Below are 21339 nucleotides of genomic sequence, written 5' to 3' on the forward strand. Positions count from 1 at the left end.
ATTTCCAGGGCTCTGGTTGGGGATGACAAGAGTGAAGTGGAGGACAGGAGCAGATGTGCTACTGGAATACAGGCAGGGGAAAAAAAATAAGATATTCAGAACACAAAAAAAAACACGACTAAGTGAAAGAAGAGTAGAAAATTAACAATCAATGAAGCAGCACCTACCACATTAAAATACAAATGGAACTGTAACCCTATTCAGAAGAAAAAAAATAAAAATATACAGAACCAATTCTGGTGCACTTCATTTTAGTATTATTATTATTATTAGTATTATTATTATTAAAATTATTCAGATTCCTGAATAATTTTACAGCCCAATTTTTGAATTTCAAAATCCCTTAAGCCACTTTCTTCCTCCAACAGCACTGGACCTGGAGCCAACAGAGAGGAGCAGAACAATTGTAGAAATTAAACATTTCTGCACAGGACAAGCATAAAGAAATCCATAAATGAATCATTGTTAAATCCAAGCCTTCAGAAAGGATTCCTGGAACAATACTGACATTACTACTAGAAATTCAACAGGAAAATAAAAAGGAGATAAATTGGCAGGATCCATCTGCAGGGACGTCTGTTCCCTTTGGAGAATAAACAAACCCTTCCCTAAAATACACATAAATACAGCCCAGCCTGGCTGCTGTGGCACACAAACACAACCAAATCATTAACCTGCTCAAAAATATCAGCAGCACTGGCACAAAGTCTGTGTTCGTGGATCTGGAGCTCTTTTCTCCATAGAAACCTCAGAGTAGAGTGTGATATAGACTCAGAAAATATCTCAGAGTGGTTTCTAGAATGATTGCAAAGAGGAAATGAACAGCTTTGAGTCTCTCTATCCTTTCTTGCCATTTGTTCCTCCTCCCCCTTGTTTGGGTGGACACTCCCAACCTCCTGCTATCCAGGCTCAGAGCTGTCTTTGCTCCTGAAGCTGCAGAAACACAGGAGAAATCCAACATTTGCACAGAAAAACTGGAGACTCAAACCTGTATTTATCCCAAATTCCTTGGAAGTGCAAAGGCTGGAATGCTTTTCAGATTGGAAGTGTTTTCCCACTCACCTCAGACAAACAGGGTGGGAACAAGATGAGCTTTAAGGTCCCTTCCCATGTAAATCATTCCATGGTTCTAGAATAAAATAAGGATGAAGAAAAGGGAATGCCCAAGAAGGGCTAAAAGAGTGTAGCTTAAAATTCTTAATAAGCAGAGGAGCCTTTTTAATTTGGAGCAGAATCACCTGTTAATTAATATAAACACAAATTAATTACAAACCAAAGGATTCAAGAATATTTCCCTGAAGCTGCTCCAATCTAAATATAGGTGGAAAAAAAAAACCTTAACATGCTGAGAAGTTAATCAACTAAGACTTCAATTCATTAGTTTATTCTTTTTTACATAAAAAAAAAATAAAATTACAACGTAAGGATTTGAAAAGCCGAGTAAACCGGATTTCACACCCACACATTTGCCAAGTCACAGGGTTCAACCACCTGGAGTGATATTTTCTGATTTTCTCATTGAACAATATACAGGATAAAGCCAGACACTTTTTTTGTTTTTCTTCTCCCCATCTTTAAGGTGTGCAACTGAATCTGCACAGAATTCAGTGGAACTTCCAGCTTCCCCCTCGGTTTTGTTAATCAGACTGTGATCCCAGTGGATTTCCATCTAGGAAGTCTCCAGCACTCCACACCACCACCCTCCCCACCCAAGCAAAGAGAAAATATCCCAAAGTATTGCACAGTTTTGTTCACAGGGCCACAGACATGAAATGGATCCCTCAGTACCTCCAGCCACCCCATGGAACAGAAACTGATGGGACCAGGATGCCACAAGGAGATGGAGAAGCAGGAAGGAAACAGCTCCTGCAGTGACAAAGGCTGGAATGCAGAGCTCTGAGCTGCTTGAGGTGTGACAGGTCACCAGTGCCACTGGCTGAGCAAAAGCAAGAACAGGACAATTTTAAGGCAAGTCCCAAAACAGGGAGCTATTTACTTTCTAGGCACGATTTCAAGCTATGTATCAAGGCTCCTGCTTTATCCTTTATATGGTCAGTAATTTATAGGTTAATGGTAATACAAAAAATAGTCTAAATGTCATTTTTAAAGAATCAACTTTTAGCTGGATTTTTATTACTTGCAGCTTGTATTTAATTACTTGCAGATTTATGAACATTTTTTAGCACTACTGTTGTTTGTCAGGCCCACATAAAGCAGTTCTAGATCTATATTGCTCTCATTTCTTCAAAGTAGTTTTGGTTGGAAATGGCTAAATTGAAAAGAACTCGTTCTACTGCAGATGTTTCTACATTTAAGATGTGCTGTAACTGAGAAAGGAGGGCACTTGCCTCTTTCTCTGCTGTCTTTGCTCAAGGGATCATTAACAGCTTTCCCTCTGTGAAAAGTCTGTACAGTAAAAAAGGGGCAGAGCAAGACCCTACAAGGACAAAGCGTTTGCAGTGAATTGCCCCCAGTTTGTCTACTCACTGTCACCTCACACAGCAGGACACTGGTCCCACTCATCCCTGCACAGTCCACACTTGAGTTCCTCTGCAGTCAACGCACGAGGAACTGGAAATGCACATCCCAGGGCAGGATTTGGCCCCCAGCCAGGTTAGAAGTGAAATTTTAGCCTTTCCCTAAACGCCAGATGGGATGGACAGTGCCAAACACAGGCCACGCTTTAGGGAACCTGGGAAGACGCTGGGCAGGGTGTGACAGTGCCTCTGTGCTGGGCACCAGTCCTTGGCATTACCTGCATGTGAGGAATGTGTGGGACACAAGCTGAAAGAGAAAGGAGAACTGAACAAAGCACAATTCCCTGAAATCTGGAGTGAGAAGGCTGCGTCTCACTGGAGATCAACTTCCACCAGAATGCTCCTCCCAATGATTGACAACTGCATCCAAGGACTTAGACTCGTTATAAAAACACACAGGTAATTCCCCAGACATTTATCAAATAAAAAGTGTTTAAAACAAAAGAATGGGGAAGTAATCTCAGAAAATAAATTACAGTAGCATGACAACATTTGGCTTCTTTAGTGTGACCACGTGCTTTTCCTCTGGTATCCTGCTGTGAAGATCATGGCAGATCCAGTTCCTGTCTCAGAATTAATGAGATGTCTGTGACAATAAACGTAGAAAACTCTGCTTGCTACAAGCAAATGTCTGATATCAGTTTCACCTGGTCACAGATTATATGTAGACAGCCTTCTCTGGCCCCAAAATAAATACTATATAGGATTCTTGCAAGTTCCAGCATATTTAGACTCAAACAGAAAACTCAGGTCCTCCTTTCTTTCCTCGCAGTAGAAGTCGCCTGATCCGAAATCCTGCGAAAGGGTTGATCCACAGGAGGGAGGGCTGGCCCCCAAAAACAGATTTCATCCCTTCCCAGCGGAGTCTGCGCTCCCACGTTGGCTTTTCACTCTTCAGTCTTTCAATCTCCTGGAAATAAACACAGGCAGGGATGCACTGCTAAGTCCAAGGTTTAGTTTAATTTAACTGTGGCTATAAAACCAGGTTTGCATTTTCATTGTGTTGTTTTATTGTGTTGCTCCTCAGCTGATTAGTTTCTTGCTGTTATTTATTAATTATTAAGAAAAAATAAACTGTTTTAGCCCTGTGGATACAGGGCAGAAGGTTTAGAACATAAAATATGGACAAGAAGATTGATCTACCTCTCTTTCCCCCTCAAGCTAAAAGACAAAAATCTCAGAGAAGCTGATGGATCCACGTGCAATACCCTACACTACAAGTTACTTACTCAATTAATGAAAGCAGACAATAGGGCTCCTGCTCCACAATTACTGGAGGCAGGATTACTCTCCCAAATGCATTATTCTGATGGTCACTTTTTGTGCTTCCCACTAATGAAGGCTCAATATTTACCAGTTGTTTTGCACTTACTCCTCCACACAGAAATACACTTTTAAACATAAGAAAGCATTGAACAGTCACAGGATTCAATTTCCTTATGTTTCCAGACAATTATTCTCTCAAGATGTGACACTGCAGATCTAAGGACAAGGGAGCCAATGGCCAAACTCTGTTTTATCCTCTGATAAAATGTATCAAAGTGAGGTGAGAGACTGATTTTCAGTGTAAACCTGAGAAAAGCAGAAGCTCCCGGTGGCACCCAGCAGGAATTTGTGCCAGCTGAGAAGGGAAAGTCAAACCTCAAGTCAGAAGCTTTGCATTCTTTGTCATTTAAAACTGAATTACAAAATCTCAGAAAAGCAAATAGTGCAAGCAGCTCTGTTCAAAAGCAACCCCCAGTAAACCATTCCAATCTTCCCAACTGTCAAAAATAAAAATGATGAACTATTGAAGCTTTGCAGCTTCCTCCAAAACAAGAGCCTCTCTTCATGCAAATAAAACTACATCTAATCACATCTTCCCAGAATAAACTTTACAGAATACAAAAAAGTCAAGGTTTTTACCGTTTCATCATTGCATATTGAGTGGATTTGGGTGCCAAACATGACTGCAGTGAAAGTGAGAAACAGAAAACCCTCAAGGCACAAGAAGATCATCAGGATCACAGTTACAGGTGGGGAGAAGTCACTGCACTCTGAAAATGAGATATGTAGTTACCAAAAAAAACCCCAACAGCAAATTAATGAGCACATCCTACATGTCTGGCACTTGAAATAATAATTCACATTTCAAACAAACTTCTGTTTTTTCAGCAGCTTTATTTGCTGATCAAGAAAATTAAGAATTTTATGGAAGTAACACTTGTGACTTCCCCTAAAGCACATGGTAACTATTTCTGCAATCCTGCCTCGGGATTTCAAGGCCATCAAATAAATGTTTGCACATGAGGTGAGTGAAGAACTCAGAACTGCACATGAGAGAGCAGCCTGGAGCTTCCTGCAAGACAGACGCTGTAAAATCCATCCCTACCCTGACTTGCTAATACACGTGTTCCACTTGGCTGTGATTGCTTTATTACTCTTGTTTTTTTAATTCTCCACACAAAGTAATCAGGCTCTGCCTCACATCTCTGGAGAGCCTCTGATCACCTGATTAACTCAATTTTATTTAAACAGGGATAGTCTACAGGAAGGTGAATGTTTCAAGTAAAAAAAAGTTCTAAGATTCCATCAATTTAATTAAATACTCAGAAAAAAATAGAAGTCACATGGATTTCCCTGCTGCTTCATATACCAGAAGAACAGATTTTAATCTGCCAAAAGCACAAGACCAGAATGAGCTCTGGCACACTGGAACATTAAGAAATACAAGCCAGAAGCCTAAATAAAAAAAAAAAAAAATGGGATAGTTTAGGGAATATCTTTTCTACAGGAGCCCCACAGCTGACTCCAGTAATGGAATGAGGGAGAAATCTATTTAAATTTCAGGTGTCATTCCCAGAACTGAGGTGGTGCACTCAAAGCCCAAATTTAGGTGATGTAGTGCTGATGTGGTTGAGGACCAGCTCAGTTTCCTTCCTGCTATAGAGGTAGTAAATTACTACTGTGTGTAAAGGGGTGAGAATGCCCCTGACAGCCACAGCTCTTACAGAGAATGACTGAAGGAAAGGGGGCAAAAACCCCAGAAATAAAACAGAGAGTGGTGGATAAACAGATCTGAAATGTTTTGAGGATATCACTTGAAGATGGGACTGAAATAGGAATGCTATGACTTTTCCCTGACATCTCCTAGATTATGATAATGAAAATTAAGTATTTATTTGCTCACCAGTCCACTGCCCTCGGACACAGGAGAAGAACTGAAATCCACAGAGTACAAGAGCATGAGCTGAAATTAGGGCTATGTACATCTGCAAACAAGAGACAGCATCATTACAAAAAACACAGCAAAACCAAGAACCTTTGAAACAGCACTAAATTCAAATGTATCTGGGTAGAAACACCTTGCATAGAATGAAAAAACCCACCCAACCAACCAACAAAATTGTATGCTAACACCATTACTCACTAATCACAGCCTAAGTTGTTATAACCAAGGTAGATTCAGACTAAAACCAAGCTGCTGTTGCTGCTCACTTACCGTAAACAGAACAAAAAATCTCTGATTTTTCTCCCCCACACAATTATTCACCCACGGGCAGTGGTGATCCATCTTTCGGATGCATCGCTTGCAAATACTGGAAGAAAGGACAAGAGGCTTCTGTTGAGAAATTGTATTTTAAATGTAGAAACAAGGGCACAGCCAGTGGTCACAGGAGGATGTGCTGAAATATTTCTTTACAAACGGCAGACAGAGATTTTATTTGCATTTCTTTAAAGAAACTGCTTGTTCCCTCTCACAACTCAGCTTTTTGTTGCTTCAAAACGGACTGGGTACATAAAATACTCCTCACAATAAAACACAATCACTGCATAGCCAAACACACAATCAAGCAAATCCACAGCTTCAGACACCTGCAGCTCAGAATGAGCAGAGCTTCAGCTCTCTCTACATTCAGTATTAATAAAACCCTTTCCCTTCTGGAGGTTTTTAGATAAAGTAAATATTTCATGTTTATGTGGGTTTTTTGGGGGGGTTTTTTGCCTTTTTTTTTTGTTTGTGGATAAGAAACCCAACCAAGTCACATCTTCAAGAGAGAAACTGTCACTCTTGAAGTCTCAACCAGCCATAAAATTCTAAACTTATGAAATCAAAATCTCAACTAAAGCACAGCTTACTGTACCAAACCTCACTTCCTCAACAGAAAACACAAATATTGAAACTATAACCAGCACTTATTGAGTAGCTACTTGTTCATGACTTCTTGAACACTCCTGTTCTTTGCTGGTTCACTCTGTTCCTGCCCCGTTTTGAGTCAAGGCTAGGTCCACAGCAGTCAAATACCCCAACAGCTCCATTTTACATCTGCTCTACAGCAGCAGTGGGCTCAATTCTGCAGTCAAACATGAACACACCAAAAACGAAACAGTTGCAACATCTGTTGAAGTTCTTCATCAATCAATAGCTTAAGCAATGCTGATATTCCATTTTCCCAGCTTTGTACTTAACACAGCCACACACTCTGCTCCAGATTTTCCTGCAGAATACCTAGAATATTAAATGTTTTCACTTCAGCAGTCACCGAGCCAAATAAGTCTAAAAAATGCAGGGACTGTTATTCAAACCCCTTTGTTTTTAACACAGGCTGATTTATGTGTGCTATCTCCAAGTGCTGTGGTGACAAACCACAAAGCAAAGCTGGGTGACTGTCACTGGAGAGACAAAAAAGGGAGATGTGGGGGGAAATCGATGCTCTGAGGCAGAAAATAATTTTTAAATCATCACATTTCTATCATTCTATGGTAATTCAGCACGAAGCAGAATATACCACTGTGCAGGTTATGGGGAAGAATCCCAAATGAAGCCACCTTTGCCCTGAGCTATCAAAACCCAGCCACTCCTGTTTAATGGACATTAAAGAGGATTCATCCTCTGCTACAAATGACTCTAAACACAAGTGAAAATCCCAATAGCAGATAAACACCACAACCACTCGCTGGTGCAGGAAAACTGGGTATCAATTGAGAGGAGACATTCAGGAGGCTCCTCAAAACACCTTCCTTGCTGCCTGCAAGCTCAGCCTCTCATTTCCCTGAGTACCACAACCAGACAAGGTTCCTGATGTGCCATAGAATCTATGCCAGCACTCTAAAAACAGTATTAATGTGGAGTGCTGAGTAAAATCCTACCCAGGCTCAATCGAGCTGAACACTGGAGGATGGGAGGTGGGCAGGACTCGCTTCTGCTCATTCAGAATTTCTCACAAGCCCACACAGAGCTCTCACAAGAGCTCAGATACCTGGAACCCTGCCTTCTTTCCTGATCTCCCACCAACAATCTCACAGCTATGCTTCAAGCAGTGGTTCTGCCTTCTTCCTACCCCATCCCTTGTATTTTATTCCTTTTTATGCAGCAGGAGTTTGGGGGAAATCCCTCCCTCAGCTGCACCCGGGGTTGTTTACGAGAGAAGCAAACAGAACAAGCACCTGTGGATGGAATAAAGTCTCTCCTCCAGCCTGGAATTGCTGCTCCATGAACTCAGGCAGGTGCAATTACAGCTCTGAATAGAGCCAAAGATAACATTCAGAAAGACACAGCTAAAGACTCAAGAGAAATGGGTGTGGATAACAGATATTCCCTGGGAGCCTGGTGAAAACATCTCAGTGACTTAATTCAGAGTAACAGTGCCCCACACATAGACACAGGCACTCAGAACAGGCAGAAATGATGACAGCTGGGCTCCTTCAGTGAAAATGAAACCCCATTCCCTCAGGATAGGGCTCTTCTCTGTGCTGAAAATGTTAACTGCTCACTAAAACATCACTTTAATGTATTTCAGAGCTTAGCTGTAAATGAAAGGTTCTTGCTCTTTCCCCCATCACTAATGTGTATTATGAAACTCTTTTTCTTCCTTAAAGGAACTTCTGTTGCAGTGTTGCACAACAATTTTCATAACTACATCCTAAGAGTCTCTTCTGTTAATAATTTACTACTCAAAACATGCACTGTGGCTCTGAGTGGAAGTATTTCCCAACAGAAACCAACTTCAATTTCCATTTCCAAGTCTCTTCTATCAGCAAATTGCCACTTTGAATACTTGGGACTAGACCATCCTTTTAATGTCCTTGGAATGGGTTTGCAAACCAATAAAAAAATTGGCAGAATAATCAAACAAACCCTTTTTCTGTTGGGTAAACTCCTGCAGTGATAAATCGAAGGCAAAGAATCAGATTAACAGAAGCAAAGACAATTAAACCAGAAATCCAACTGCTGAGAAAAACATGACAGCAACCTCACAAAAAGGATACCACAACCCTTTCAAGCTCTGACTTTCTCTTTCAGATGTTCTGTGGAGCAAGAGATGTCCCAAAATACATCCTCTGCCTTTAGGTAGAGCATCAAACAGAATGTGATTAAAACAATTCATAGACACACAAAGCTGGATCCCCAAACAGGTGCTTGGGGAAAACAAACCCTTTGAAAATATCAGGTATTTCCTTTTTCACAGGCATTATCCATTCTTGCTCTGCTTTAAGAATAAATGCTGCTCAAATTCTTGCTATAAAGGAAGTATTTGAGCTCCAGGATCTCTGATGCTCCAGCTCTTTTTCTGCCACATAAAGTTCAACAAATGATGTCTTCACCTAAGGCTCCTTCCAAATTAGCAAATCCTACCAGGACCAAAGATGTGGGAAATGCTTTCCATAGATACCTGCAAGGTCTCTGTAGGAATCAACCTAAATATGGATGAGAAAATGAGTGAGATCCAGCCCATTCTTTGCAGGGGCTCCCAGGTGTCCCTCAGAGCAGCCCATGGACACAGTGCACAGCTCTCCTGCATCCCCAGGGATTTCCACCTCCCGTCCTGCCCCAGGAGCAGCTGTGCTGCCTCCATCCCCAGCCATCCTCCACTGAACACTCCCGAGTGATAAAGCAGCAGCAGCAGCATCCCTTCAGAGCAAGGCAGCCCTGGGATCTGCACCCCAGCAAAGCCAGCCTAAACCACGCACAAACAAATTGGAGATAATTCCATACTTGCCTGTTTATCTATGGAGCTTCTCCCTTCACACTCCAGACACAAAAACCCACTCACAGCTGAGAGGAGAACAAGAGCTCCATGCCAAGGCTGAGGATTTATAATGGGAGCAGCTTCTCAGCCGTAGCATTTGCACTGAGACAAGTGACACACGTGAGACTTTTAATTTAGAGCCCACAAAGCTCCACAATCATCTCAGAGTCCTGACAAGACTCTGCTCTGTTCTTTTGACAGGCACTAACTCAGAGACTTCAGTTGAATACTTCTCACAATTCAACACACATCACTCCCCACACCTAGAGAGCCACCAGAAGCATTTGCATCTTTATGTAAGCCCTGATTATGCAGGCACAGCTATTTTCAACTGGCACACAATAAAAACTACAAAAGCATTTCCATAGTGCCTGAAACTCCAAAGATTGAGAATTTAAAATGTACATTTACTATCTCTTCCATAGTGTGTTTAGTTCAAGTGATCATCACTTCTGTCCTTATTTAAATGGATTTTCAGTAAGTAAAGTGCATTTAACCAATTATTCATGCAACTTTAGGAAAATAATCTGCCAATTCACATATAACTTCAAATGCACTGCAAAGAAGAGATGACATGAAGTAATCTTTTAAAACTACTCAAATTTTTGTTAATTTAAGATTGCAGGAGTCATTTCTTAAATCAGCTCCTCTCAGAAAATTCTTTGAGATTCTTTGCTTTGCCCTGCATTACCCACAGTACAGCACAATAACTGGAATGATGTACAGGAAAAGATATTCACAGATCAAAATCATTTAATACACCAGAGCACAGTTATTTTTACAAAATCTTTGAGTCTCTTACTTCTCTCTCCTCATCCACAGTCATTTTTGGCAATAGTACATTACACTTATAAAATACTCTGCAATGTAGGAATTTGAAAGTTTAGCGACTACCAAAAGAAATTTGTGGGGGGAAAAAAAATGAACAAATATCAGGAATTCTTATTCCATGCCTCCAAATGCAGAACTCTTTAAGGAACTCTGGCATACCTGCAGTGGTGTGCACGCTCAGGTTTGATACTACAGCACTTGGGACATTTGTAGATCACTTCTCCTGGTTTCAGTTGCAAATTATCCATGTATTCTTTAGTGGCATTTCCTTTGGGCACAGCCCCCTGAAATCATTTCAATTAGAGGAGAGAAAGCTTCTTAAATGGCATGAGAGCATTTAAAAATACATTTCACAGATTTCATACCAGTAACCTCAGGATAATTGCCAAAATAAGTTCATTTATTCAAAGCCAGTCTGCTATAAGCCAGAATCAATTCCAAATGAATAAATTACCTCTGCTTGACCTCAAAGTCATTTTGCTTTATTTCAGCAAGACTCACCTCTGGCCAAGTATTAGCTTAATTCTCATAGAATATCCTGTCACCAGCCCACAGAAATGAAGAGGGACACACATCTTACCCTGCAGATACAAGCACTGCTCATCATTTGCTGAGGAGTTACCCTGAATATTTGTTGTGGCATTTGACTAATGGGCAAGCCATCTACAAAAGTTCAATCAGCAGTTACTTGAAAGATGCTATTTCAACTCTCTGAAGCCAGGGTTTAACCACCCCAAGTTTTGAGAACTGGCATTCTTTTTTCCTAGAATCTTTAGCTTGGACACTGTCAGCAGGACCAGCACTTGCTTCTTTACTCTTCTTTAATGTGCAGCTTTGTGGTAGAGAGTTGAAGGAACTGGTTCAGAAGAAACATAATTGATTGGGAAAATAAATTAACTTCTAGTGATTAGTTTTCTGATCTGATTATCACAGAGCTGAATCAGCCTCATGAGTTCAGTATCTAAATCTGGACTAGTAAGGATAAAATAATGGACAGCAACATTGTCACTCTGCTCATTTATGGAGGTAAAGTCTTATCTGCGAGGGGAAGTGATTGTGAAATCAACTGGGATGTGACAGCCCAGTGCAGTGACCTTTCTGTACCAACTCCTGCAGGTCAGCACATCCTTCACACAGGGTGAGACTTCTCCAGGTCAGCCTAAGCCAACTGCAACGTTCTACAATTAATTCTCACTCAAAAAAAGCCCCCTGGCAACATCAGCCCATGACACAGACACCTCAAGAAGTTCTGGGACAGAATTAAGAAGCCAGCAGGAATTCAGATTCCACTGTCAAGCACCCCTCTGCTTAGGCACGGAGTTTTTGTTACCTATGGCCTGGAATAATAAATTTGTGTTTGTGTTGGCCAAGACACAGCCCAGGTCCTGTCCCAGGTGAGCTCTCTGGCTGAGAGGTGCTTCAAACCTGAACTGGTGCTCACAGGGTACACAGAGACTTCCTTAAACACTCATGTTGAACTCCTGAGGTGTATTTTGCAATCTGAATGTTCTTACTCAAGTTAATATTTGGTGTAAACATCACACATTCCCCTATTCACCTGCCACAGGGATGAGAACCTCAGACCATGCTTTCTAGCATTTTGCTGACAAAAATATGCTGTCTTTCAAAAATATCTTTCACAGCCACAGCCAGCCACCAAAAATCTAATTTTACAGTTACAAGAGTAAATTTAATTCACGTAAGTTTTGAGGCAGTTCATTCCTTTCTTCCTTTCATCTTAGTTTCTATCACACAGTTGTGTCTTCCATTCTGGGAGTCAGCAGGAAAGGAACGAAGGAAAAAAGCAGTGACTCATCTCAGTTTGGATCATGTTTTACCCATAAAAACAACACTAGGGTCTAGAAAGACACCCAGTTCTACCAGCTCATATTCTTAAGCAATAAATCCTTAAACCATTAACTCTCTTAGCTGTCACAGTTTGTAGAAGCTGTGATATTTCATCACTGGGTGTGGGCAGAAGTAAATCAAAGACCTAGAAAATCATTAACTGCAACACCCTGCTGGGATTTTGAACACTCCCATCATTTCTCCATACACTGGTACTGGAGAAAAATCTCCATTTTTCTCCAAAAATCTGGAGAGAATAGATGTTTGGCCCCCTCATGCCACTTTTCCCAGATTTATACCCTAAAAATAGTAAACAGATTTTAGTACAAAATCAACTATTTCATCTCCTGAAATCTTGAAGAGTTAAAGTTCTAATAAATGAGCACTTTTAAGACCTCTTTCATCTATATGGCTTCAATGTGTGTTCAGCTTAAATCTCCCTTCCCTCTGACTCCAAATATTTGAAGACTAAAATGCAGGAATCACATGGGACAATGTTTTTTCCATTATGCCAAGTGTGCCTGAGGTTTTGCAGCACATCCACCTCTAAAAGTTCTTGCATGTGCCACAAATAGCATTTCAAGAGATGCAACAAGATGGAGGTACAAATTTTGAAAATAAATCTCATGAAAAAGGTAAGAAAAATGAGGGCAGAGAAGACTAAACTTGACTAGCTTCTTCAGGACCTGGAGTAATATTTTACTGTTTTTTCTTGAGTCTAACACTTTTATAAATTTTATATTGACTGTGTTTATGGTTTCATTAATGAAGTAACAGAAGTACAGGTACCATCCTGATGATAAATACAGGTATCATCAAAACTTTGAGGGTTTTGAATCGAACACAAGGATTTTGACTTTTCCCAGCAGGAGAAAACCTGGTTATCACTTCTCCAAACTTCTGTGCAGATGGAGGGGACAATCCAATGCCAAGGAATGCCTGGATACTTACTGGATCAGTCAGCATAGTCCTCAGATGAGACGACAGAGCCAGCACTGCCAAGCAGTTAAAGAGAACCCCGTTGATCACGGAGTACCAAAAGTCTTTGGAAGGCAGCAACATGACAAAAGTCACTACGAAGTCTGCATAGACCACCAGGAGCCAGGTCATGATGGCACAGACCATGCCACAGCCATCCCGGATGAACCAGACCCTCTCGGCCATGTCGGCCTCCGAGGAGGAGGAGGAGGAGTCGTAGCTGTCATTGTCGGCCAGGAGCGGGTGGTGCTCGACATCGCGGAAACGGTGCCCTGATGACTGCATGGTTTGCTGGCCTCGCCCTGCAGGGACAAACACCCCACCATCATCATCATCATCATCATCATTATTAATTATTAATGAGGGAGCAGAGTATAGGTGGCTCTGGGCTTTTGTTTCTGGGAGATAAAGCATATTCAAGTTCAAAATAGAACTGTGATTCTTTCTGATCGACACCTGAGCGATTCTGGGACTATATCAAGATGGATATGAAAGAAGGGGAGAAACATGTTTTAAGGGTTTTGGTTTTTTTTTTTTGCCTGTTTTTAGGTTTGTTTGTTTTTTGGTTTTAGTTCTTATTATTCTACTCTAATGTCATTGGTAATAAATAAAGATGATTTCCCCAGGTCAAGCCTGTGACAGAAATTGCCGAGTGATCTCTCCTGCTCTTATCTTGACCCTCAAGCCTTTTTTTAATATTTTCTCTCCCCTCTCCAGCTGAGACACAGACCAGCTTTGGGGGGTGTCCAGCCGGGGTTAACCCATCAATAATATGCAACTTCAATGCTCAACAAAGGGATTTTAGACTGGTTTCATTTCCATCATGCTGTGCTCATAAACCCCTCCTCTCCTTCTGTTAAAAACTCAACTTCTTTTCTCTCAAACTAAAATGAGAAAGTCTTCATTAAATTACAGCTCATGTCTCTCTGAAAACAGCAAATTATGGCACCAGACTGTTCAATTTTCATTCTGCTCCAGCAAGTGAGGGAAGAGTAGAAAGGAAAACCAGGATGGAAATAAAGCTGCTCTAAAACATTACTCACAACAAACAACACAACAAGTTAGAAAGCAGCTAAATTTGTTGACAAAAATGTTATTGTTTTGGAAAAACCACAAGTCTGTTACAAAGATATATTGGGTAACTTATAAAATGGTCTCAGATCAGCCCAAACTTAAGGGAAACAAATGGTTCTAGTTAAATTAATGTAGCAACGGATTATATGATTCAGATTTTCAAAGAACACATTAATTAATTTTACTTCATGAAAACTCTTTTAGGGCTTTGTTGTCCTTCCAATGTGGAGCAGAAGCCAGACTTGAAGCCTTAACAGTTCTCATGAAAATAGAATTATTTTCCAGACATCTCTCCCAAGGAAAGATATGGAATGGCAGAACTGAAGTGCTATCAACAAACAGGAGACAAATTAAAGCTTAAACATTAGCCTCAAGAATATCCTGCTGCTTTAAAAGTATACTGTGTTCTAAAAATCATATTGATTCTGGCTATTAAAGGCCATGTCTGAGAGAAACCTGAAAGCATTTATATTGATTTATGACAGGCATACAGAGGTCTCCCTTTTTCCCCTTTACTAATGGCAGCCTACACACAACTGTAGGGATTATGGCACTGCAATTTCCATCCCAAGACCTTGAATATGGGATCACTTTGTTCCTCTAGAATGGTCCAAGTGACCATTACCAGGTCACTGAGATGGTTTTTGTTGAAGCTGTGTTTGCCTAAACCCTTTAAAAACTCTTTATCAAGAATCAGAATAACACACCCTGTCCAGAAAATCCTTCTGATCCTTAAACTTTGATGTTAGAACCAGGCAGGAGCAGTCCAAGAAAACAGAAATGAAAATAAATACATGCAGATGCAGCAGAGAGATGTGAGAGCAACTGCAAAAATATCTGGGAAGCTCCCAGGACACTGTGAGGTGTCTGAAGGACACATTCTCTGCTTGTGGAACAGAACAAACTGAAATTCAGCTCTGCTGCTTGGATCTACTACAATTTCTAGGAGTTAAATTGTGTTTTCTGTTCACACACTGGGGTTTTTTTAGACAAAATTCCTCTCTCTCACCAGAATGCAGCTGCTAAGCCAAGGATGAAGATGCCACACACTAGAAAATTACCTCAGTAAAGAATTAACATTATCTCCCTTTAAAGTAATTAAAGCTTAATTTAACCTAAATAAGACCCTCTTTTCACCCAGTTCAAATTATCCTGATCTTTCTAAATGTTCATAGCTAAAACTACAATCTATGTCAATTAAGTCCAACAGCACTTTGGGACAATATTCCTCATGGTCAAGAAAATTTGAGTTTCATAAAGATACATAATTAGCAGCTGGAACATGAAGATAACCACGTAAATCAGCTATTAATTCATAAAAAAAAAGGGGCTTCTAAAACCTTCAAGGAATGTTTTAAGTAGGGAATGGCACAGAATTACTGCATTAACTTTGTTTAAATTTCTTAAAGACAACCAAAAAAATTTTAGCACAATTAAAGTAATCCAAAACAAAACAAATACCTCAAAAATGTTTTGTATGTTACTCTGACATCCTGTCCTGCCTTTGGGTTATCCCTGGTTATTCACATAGTCATGTCTGATGTAATCTGAAAAGACATCACCAACAAACTGATTAGCAAAGCTGCATCAAGAAAATACGGTTAAATACAAATAATATACATCAATAGTAGCACCCTGAAACACGCTGCATGTAGCTACAATGGAAAAGTTTGTATTTTATTTAGAAAACCAGGTACTTGATAGCTTGACATTTTTAGCTGTTAACTTTTGGAAATCACCACATGGCACTTGGAGCAGGATTGCAGCACAGAACCTTGCATTACATTTCTATTTGGGGAAGAGAACAGAAGAGGTGTGGGCCTGAATTGCTGTCTGATTAAAGCTGCCTAAAGAAGTACCTAGGGTTTTCTTCTTCATTGGTTTTATTCTCTATTTATTTGAAGTAAATTTTGTGACATGGAAATAACTCTTGCTTACAAGGTTAACTTAATATATTTTGAGAGTAACATAAGGATTCTGACATTTAAGAGCTACAGCAAATACAAAGTCACTTTCTTGAAATGCTTCTGGAGGCAACTTGTTAGAAATAGATACCCCAAATACAACATTACTGGTGGAGTTCTTCAGTAACCATTTTCAAATTTTCCCAAATCAAAGGGAATTGGAAAGGAGGAGTCTCTTACCTTATTTAAACAAACTCAAACATTCTACTGCAAGACTAAATTGTAATGCAAATGTTTATTGTGAACATATCAGAATTATTGAATAGATTGGGTTGGAAGGGACCCTGTAACTGCCACCTAGTGCCACCCCCTGCCATGGGCAGGGACACTTCCCACTATCCCAGGTTGCTCCAAACCCCCATCCAACCTGAGCTTGGACATTTCCAGGGATGAGGTATCCACAGATTCTCTGTGCCAGAGCTTCACCACCCTCATTGTGAAAAACTTCCGATATCAAATCCCAGCTGACCCTCTTTTAGTTTAAAATCACCATCCCCTTATCTTCTGTATCACTGCAGGAAGCTGTGATTGCTTTGTGGTTTGCTTTACAAATAAGCTTTTAGACTTTCCTTAAACTTCACAATATTGTGAAACCCACTCCCATTAAGTTGTCACTGACGTGGCATTTGGTGGCAGCTGAGCAGAGACAGGAGCAGACAGGCTGAGTGTCTCACATTAATGTGCAGTGTTTGGAGTTGGGGATGACAGGAGATGGAACACGACACACTCGGCCTCCGCAGGTGAAATATTCAACCCCGAGTCATCAGCTGCAATTGCTCGTGGAGAATTAATTGATGAGACAGGGACGTGATTTGTTCAGTCAGTCCCTAATCCCAACTGCAATCCTGTGCAAAATCTGTTTATCACAGCATCACCAGTTACTGGTTTATGTGCAAGAAGTGTCCCCTTGGATTATTTGCAGGAATAATGGGTTTAGGCATTCTCATGTGATTTTCCCCATCCTTCTCCTCACCAGCTGCCCACACCAGTGCCCCCATCCTGGTCCCTCTGAGAGAAGAGGATCAATGTTGGAAAGCTCTCCCTTTATGAAGAGCTCAGCATCCCCACTGAGATGCTCACAGCTTCCCTCTTCTCTTCATTTATTTGCTTCAATGCCTGTACTAACCAAATTTCCTCTGTTGCATGCTTAGAGTACAAAAGGACAAAGCACTACACTTCAACCTCTAATACACCAAGCAAGAGTTTTGAATTTGACCTTTTACAAATCTTTATCTAGCACCAGAAGATAACACCAAATTATTCAATGCTTCATGCCCAATGTTATGGTCGCACCGTGGTTATATTAAACCTGACCCAACCCTGTTCCACTCTTAGGTGTTATTTGGAATTCTCAGGTTGGGAATGTCTCACCTGAGCTGCAACTCACTGGTACTGAAACTCAGGTCTAAAATGCGGATGTACTATTGGAATAAAAAAACCCAAACAACTTTTGAAGAAGTTATGGTATGAACTCGTGATGACCAGAAAGATGGCCTTGTAAAATTACTGGGTTTAGTGGAAGAAGGTTGCTAAGGGCATTAGGAAGACAAAGGCCTCTGAACTGAATTTAAAAAACCAGGCACTTCAGCATTAAGAAGAGTCCTTCTTCCTGCTATTTTTTGAGGTTGAATAGAAAAGCATAATTGTAGGAAAAAAGAAAAGCTTATTTCTCTGTAATTTTTTTGAACAAGTAAGAATTTATATATAGGCTAAAAATCCATCAGTTGTCAAAGCATACATTTTTTTGGTTGCCTTTTCCTTCAAGCTACACAATGGACAGCTCCTAAAATTCCTCCCATTTCAGTGGCAACACAATAAAGAAAATGCCTTTATTTCAATATTTCTGATTGCTCTCAATAGTTGTAGAGACACTAACACATACTGCACATCAGAATAATAATCCTGCAGCACTTACTTACATACAATGGATTTAAATACTACCTGGAAGCAGAGCACTGGCGGCAAATCAAAATTAGAGCCTGGAATCTCCCTCAGAGGTTACAGCATAAACATTAACTCCAGGAACTTGTGAGTTTTAAGTTAATCAAGCAGGCAAACCTCCTCCTGCAGCCAGTTCCATGGGCAATTTGGGCTGTTCACTGCTGACAGATAAATACCTATCAGATAATATCTGCACAGAGTCTAATGTCTAATTTAGAAGAATCATCTACTTTTATTACAGATCCAGGCAAGCCAAGCTGCAAAGGCACTTAAAAAATCACCTGTGGCTTGTTTCAATTCCTTCCCAGTGACTGGTCTAGCAGCCATCCTCACAGCAATTTGGGAATCTGGGATGTCCCTAATACAGCACACACAGCTCTGGAGAGGAGCAGCTGAAATAACTTGCGATGGAGATCCATGATACAACCCTGAAGTGTCGCCATCAAATTATCTCCATACCCATGCTCAGTGACTCAGCTCACCATCTCTCCAAAACCCTGCTGTTGTTCTTAAAATACATGAAGTATTTATCTCTTGAATTTCCCATTTAATACCTTGCAGCCCTTTCCTTGTGCTGGTCCATCTCTCCTCTCCTACAGGCACACGGGGACAGGTCACAGTGGAACACAGAATTAATGTGAGACTGTGTACAACAACTTGAAGAGATTATTCACTAAGTCCATATTTAATATAGTCAAGGTTCAAGCTACTATAACAATTCTCCTTAAGGCAGCCATCGGGAAATGCTGGAATTGCTCCTTTCCAGCTTTGAAAAGGGGATGAGCTGCTTCTAAATCACCTCAGACTAAAAGTATCCAGAAGTACTTCAGTGTAAGTAGGGAGTTATTATTGGGAAGTTGCTCATCTAATTACTTATGTCTTGTTTCAAACAAAAAGAGGAGAAATTTAGTTTAGATATACAGAATGAATTCCTCCCTGTGAGGGTGGGGAGGCCCTGGCACAGGCTGCCCAGAGAAGCTGTGGCTGTCCCTGGATCCCTGGAATTGTTCAAGGCCAGGCTGGATGGAGCTCTGAACAATCCATCTACTGAACATGTTCCCACAAGGGGTGGGAACAAGATCTTTAATGTCCCAGCCCAAATCACTTCTGATTTATGCCACTAACATCTTTATAAACATCCTCAAAACCCAGAAATGAGAATTCATGGTAAAAGAAGTTATTAAAAATGCAAGAAAACACCCCGATGCACGTATTCAGGACACATATTTGTAAAAAGTATTACAAAGCTTCCTTATCAGACATGGAATAGATTTGTGATACCAAATCACTCTTCCATAAGCACAAAGTAACACCAGAGACATTCAGCAAGATATCTTTTCAATAACACATCTCTCACCCTGAGATGTGAAAGTCAAAGAAAATATATTACACAAGACCTTGCTGCCCAGCAAAGAACCAAACACACTACCTGATCCACCAAGAGTTCACTGGGGTACAGCAGCAAGGACAAAACACTCCTGAATTAAGCAACCTTCACCTGAGAAGGACACGAACACAATCTATGGCTGGGCTTTGATTTCTGCCTCTTCTGGAACAGGCTCAAATTCAGATTAGACTCCACAGGCTGCAGGCTCACACCAACATCAGCATTGGTGTGTGAAAACTGAAAGTTTTACCTCTTTGCCAACAGCAACTATATGAATCACATCCTACTGAGGACAGTAATTTTTTTATTTCTAATTTTTGTATTCATCAGTGCACACTCTATCCTCACACTCAGTTGAGCTCAGCTATCACATACAGTGATTGCTCTGTGATATCAAGCTGGCAAGCACATTTTTATGTCAGCTGTAATATCCACATCCATGTCCATGTGATTCTTCCTCCCAGGTCCCAAAAGAGAACGCTATTGGTCAAATTATTCTCACTAGCAACTTCCAATATTAATTAGAAGAATGTTCAAGCCTTCAATTGCTCATCATATCAGATACACAAATCCTCACATTTCCTCTATGTTCCTCATGTTCAGCCATTCAACTACTGCAAAATTTCATCAATTCAATTTCCTTAAAAGTTCTCTGCCCTCATAAAAGGCATAAAAAAGAAATCCATCAGTATACAAAATATACTATGCTAAAGGAAAACCAAGAAGCTTTAGAGAGATAAAAGTATTACCAATTCCTTTCAGCCACAAAGAGATCTCAGCTATTTAACTCTAATCTCAAACCGCTGAAATTTCACATCAGTTTCATCTCCTAATGAACCAGTACGGCTCCTTTTTATCTGTAAATTTTCAAAGTCAGGGAGCATTCACTTCAAAAGAGCTAATTTAAGTCTGTTAATGTGAACAGTCACGGCGACTTCAACCTAATTATGTCTCCAGCAAAGCAAACAGTTACATCACTGTAATTCTGCATCCTGATACCATCACACGAGTGGATATTCAGTACAAAAAGTAGCCAGTGATTTCCCAATCCCTTTTTTTTATGGCACAGATCACACACACACGCTGTGCTGTACGAACCCACCCTCTCATTTGAGACCAATTTGCATTCCCACTTCCTGCAAGCGCTGCTCTCCGCTCCTGGAAATGAGGAAAATTAGAACCACATAAATCAGGGAAACTCCCCGGAGCAAGCCCCAGGGCACGGCCGGGGAGGTGGGAGTCAAACAGGAGCTGCTCGCTGCCCTTCCAGCTCCCCACGGAGGCAGCTCGGGCTCCACAACACCCGCACTCGGGCAAAGGGACACGTCCGGGCTTCTTCCCACTGCTGCTGATGGATAATTGTTAATTTTTAGGGGGGGTGTAAATAACGCGGAAAGCGACAGGAGAATCAGGAACACCCCATGAACTGCGCCCAACCGGCAGCCCAGCGCTCAGCCCGGCCTGAGGCGGCTCATCGCCGCTAACCTTCCCCGCTCGCCCTTCCCGGGGCCACCGCGCTCCTTGCCGCAGGGACCCGCCGGGGCGCGGGGAGGATCCGCGGGCGGATTTACCTCAGCAGCAGCAGCAGCAGCAGCAGCGGCGGTGGCGGCCCCGTTGCGCTCGGCGCGGTGGGGCGCTGGGGCCGGGCCCCGGCCGCTGGAGCTCCGCGCCCGCCGCCACCGCGCCCGCGGCTCCCGAGGCTCCCGAGGAGCCGCAGGATCCCGGAAGCGGCGGGGGCGGCGCTTCCGCGGGAGGCGGAAGGGACGCGC

General features: G+C 41.3%; 1 protein-coding gene across 1 annotated transcript; it reads right to left on the reverse strand.

Moving 5' to 3' along the window:
* Positions 1–1368: 1368 nt before the first annotated feature.
* ZDHHC7 (zDHHC palmitoyltransferase 7) lies at positions 1369–21314 on the reverse strand. The gene is made up of 8 exons (XM_086847097.1): positions 21142–21314; positions 15740–15825; positions 13178–13506; positions 10538–10662; positions 6019–6115; positions 5707–5788; positions 4443–4573; positions 1369–3447 (listed from the first exon to the last, which is right to left on the reverse strand). The coding sequence occupies exons 3-8, from the start codon at positions 13487–13489 to the stop codon at positions 3271–3273; spliced, it is 924 nt and encodes a 307-aa protein (XP_086703223.1). The 5' UTR covers positions 13490–13506; positions 15740–15825; positions 21142–21314; the 3' UTR covers positions 1369–3270.
* Between the last annotated feature and the right edge of the window lie 25 nt (positions 21315–21339).

The sequence above is a fragment of the Cyanistes caeruleus genome, chromosome 12 (assembly GCF_971803275.1).
Source record: "Cyanistes caeruleus chromosome 12, bCyaCae1.hap1.1, whole genome shotgun sequence".
Classification (NCBI taxonomy): domain Eukaryota; kingdom Metazoa; phylum Chordata; class Aves; order Passeriformes; family Paridae; genus Cyanistes; species Cyanistes caeruleus.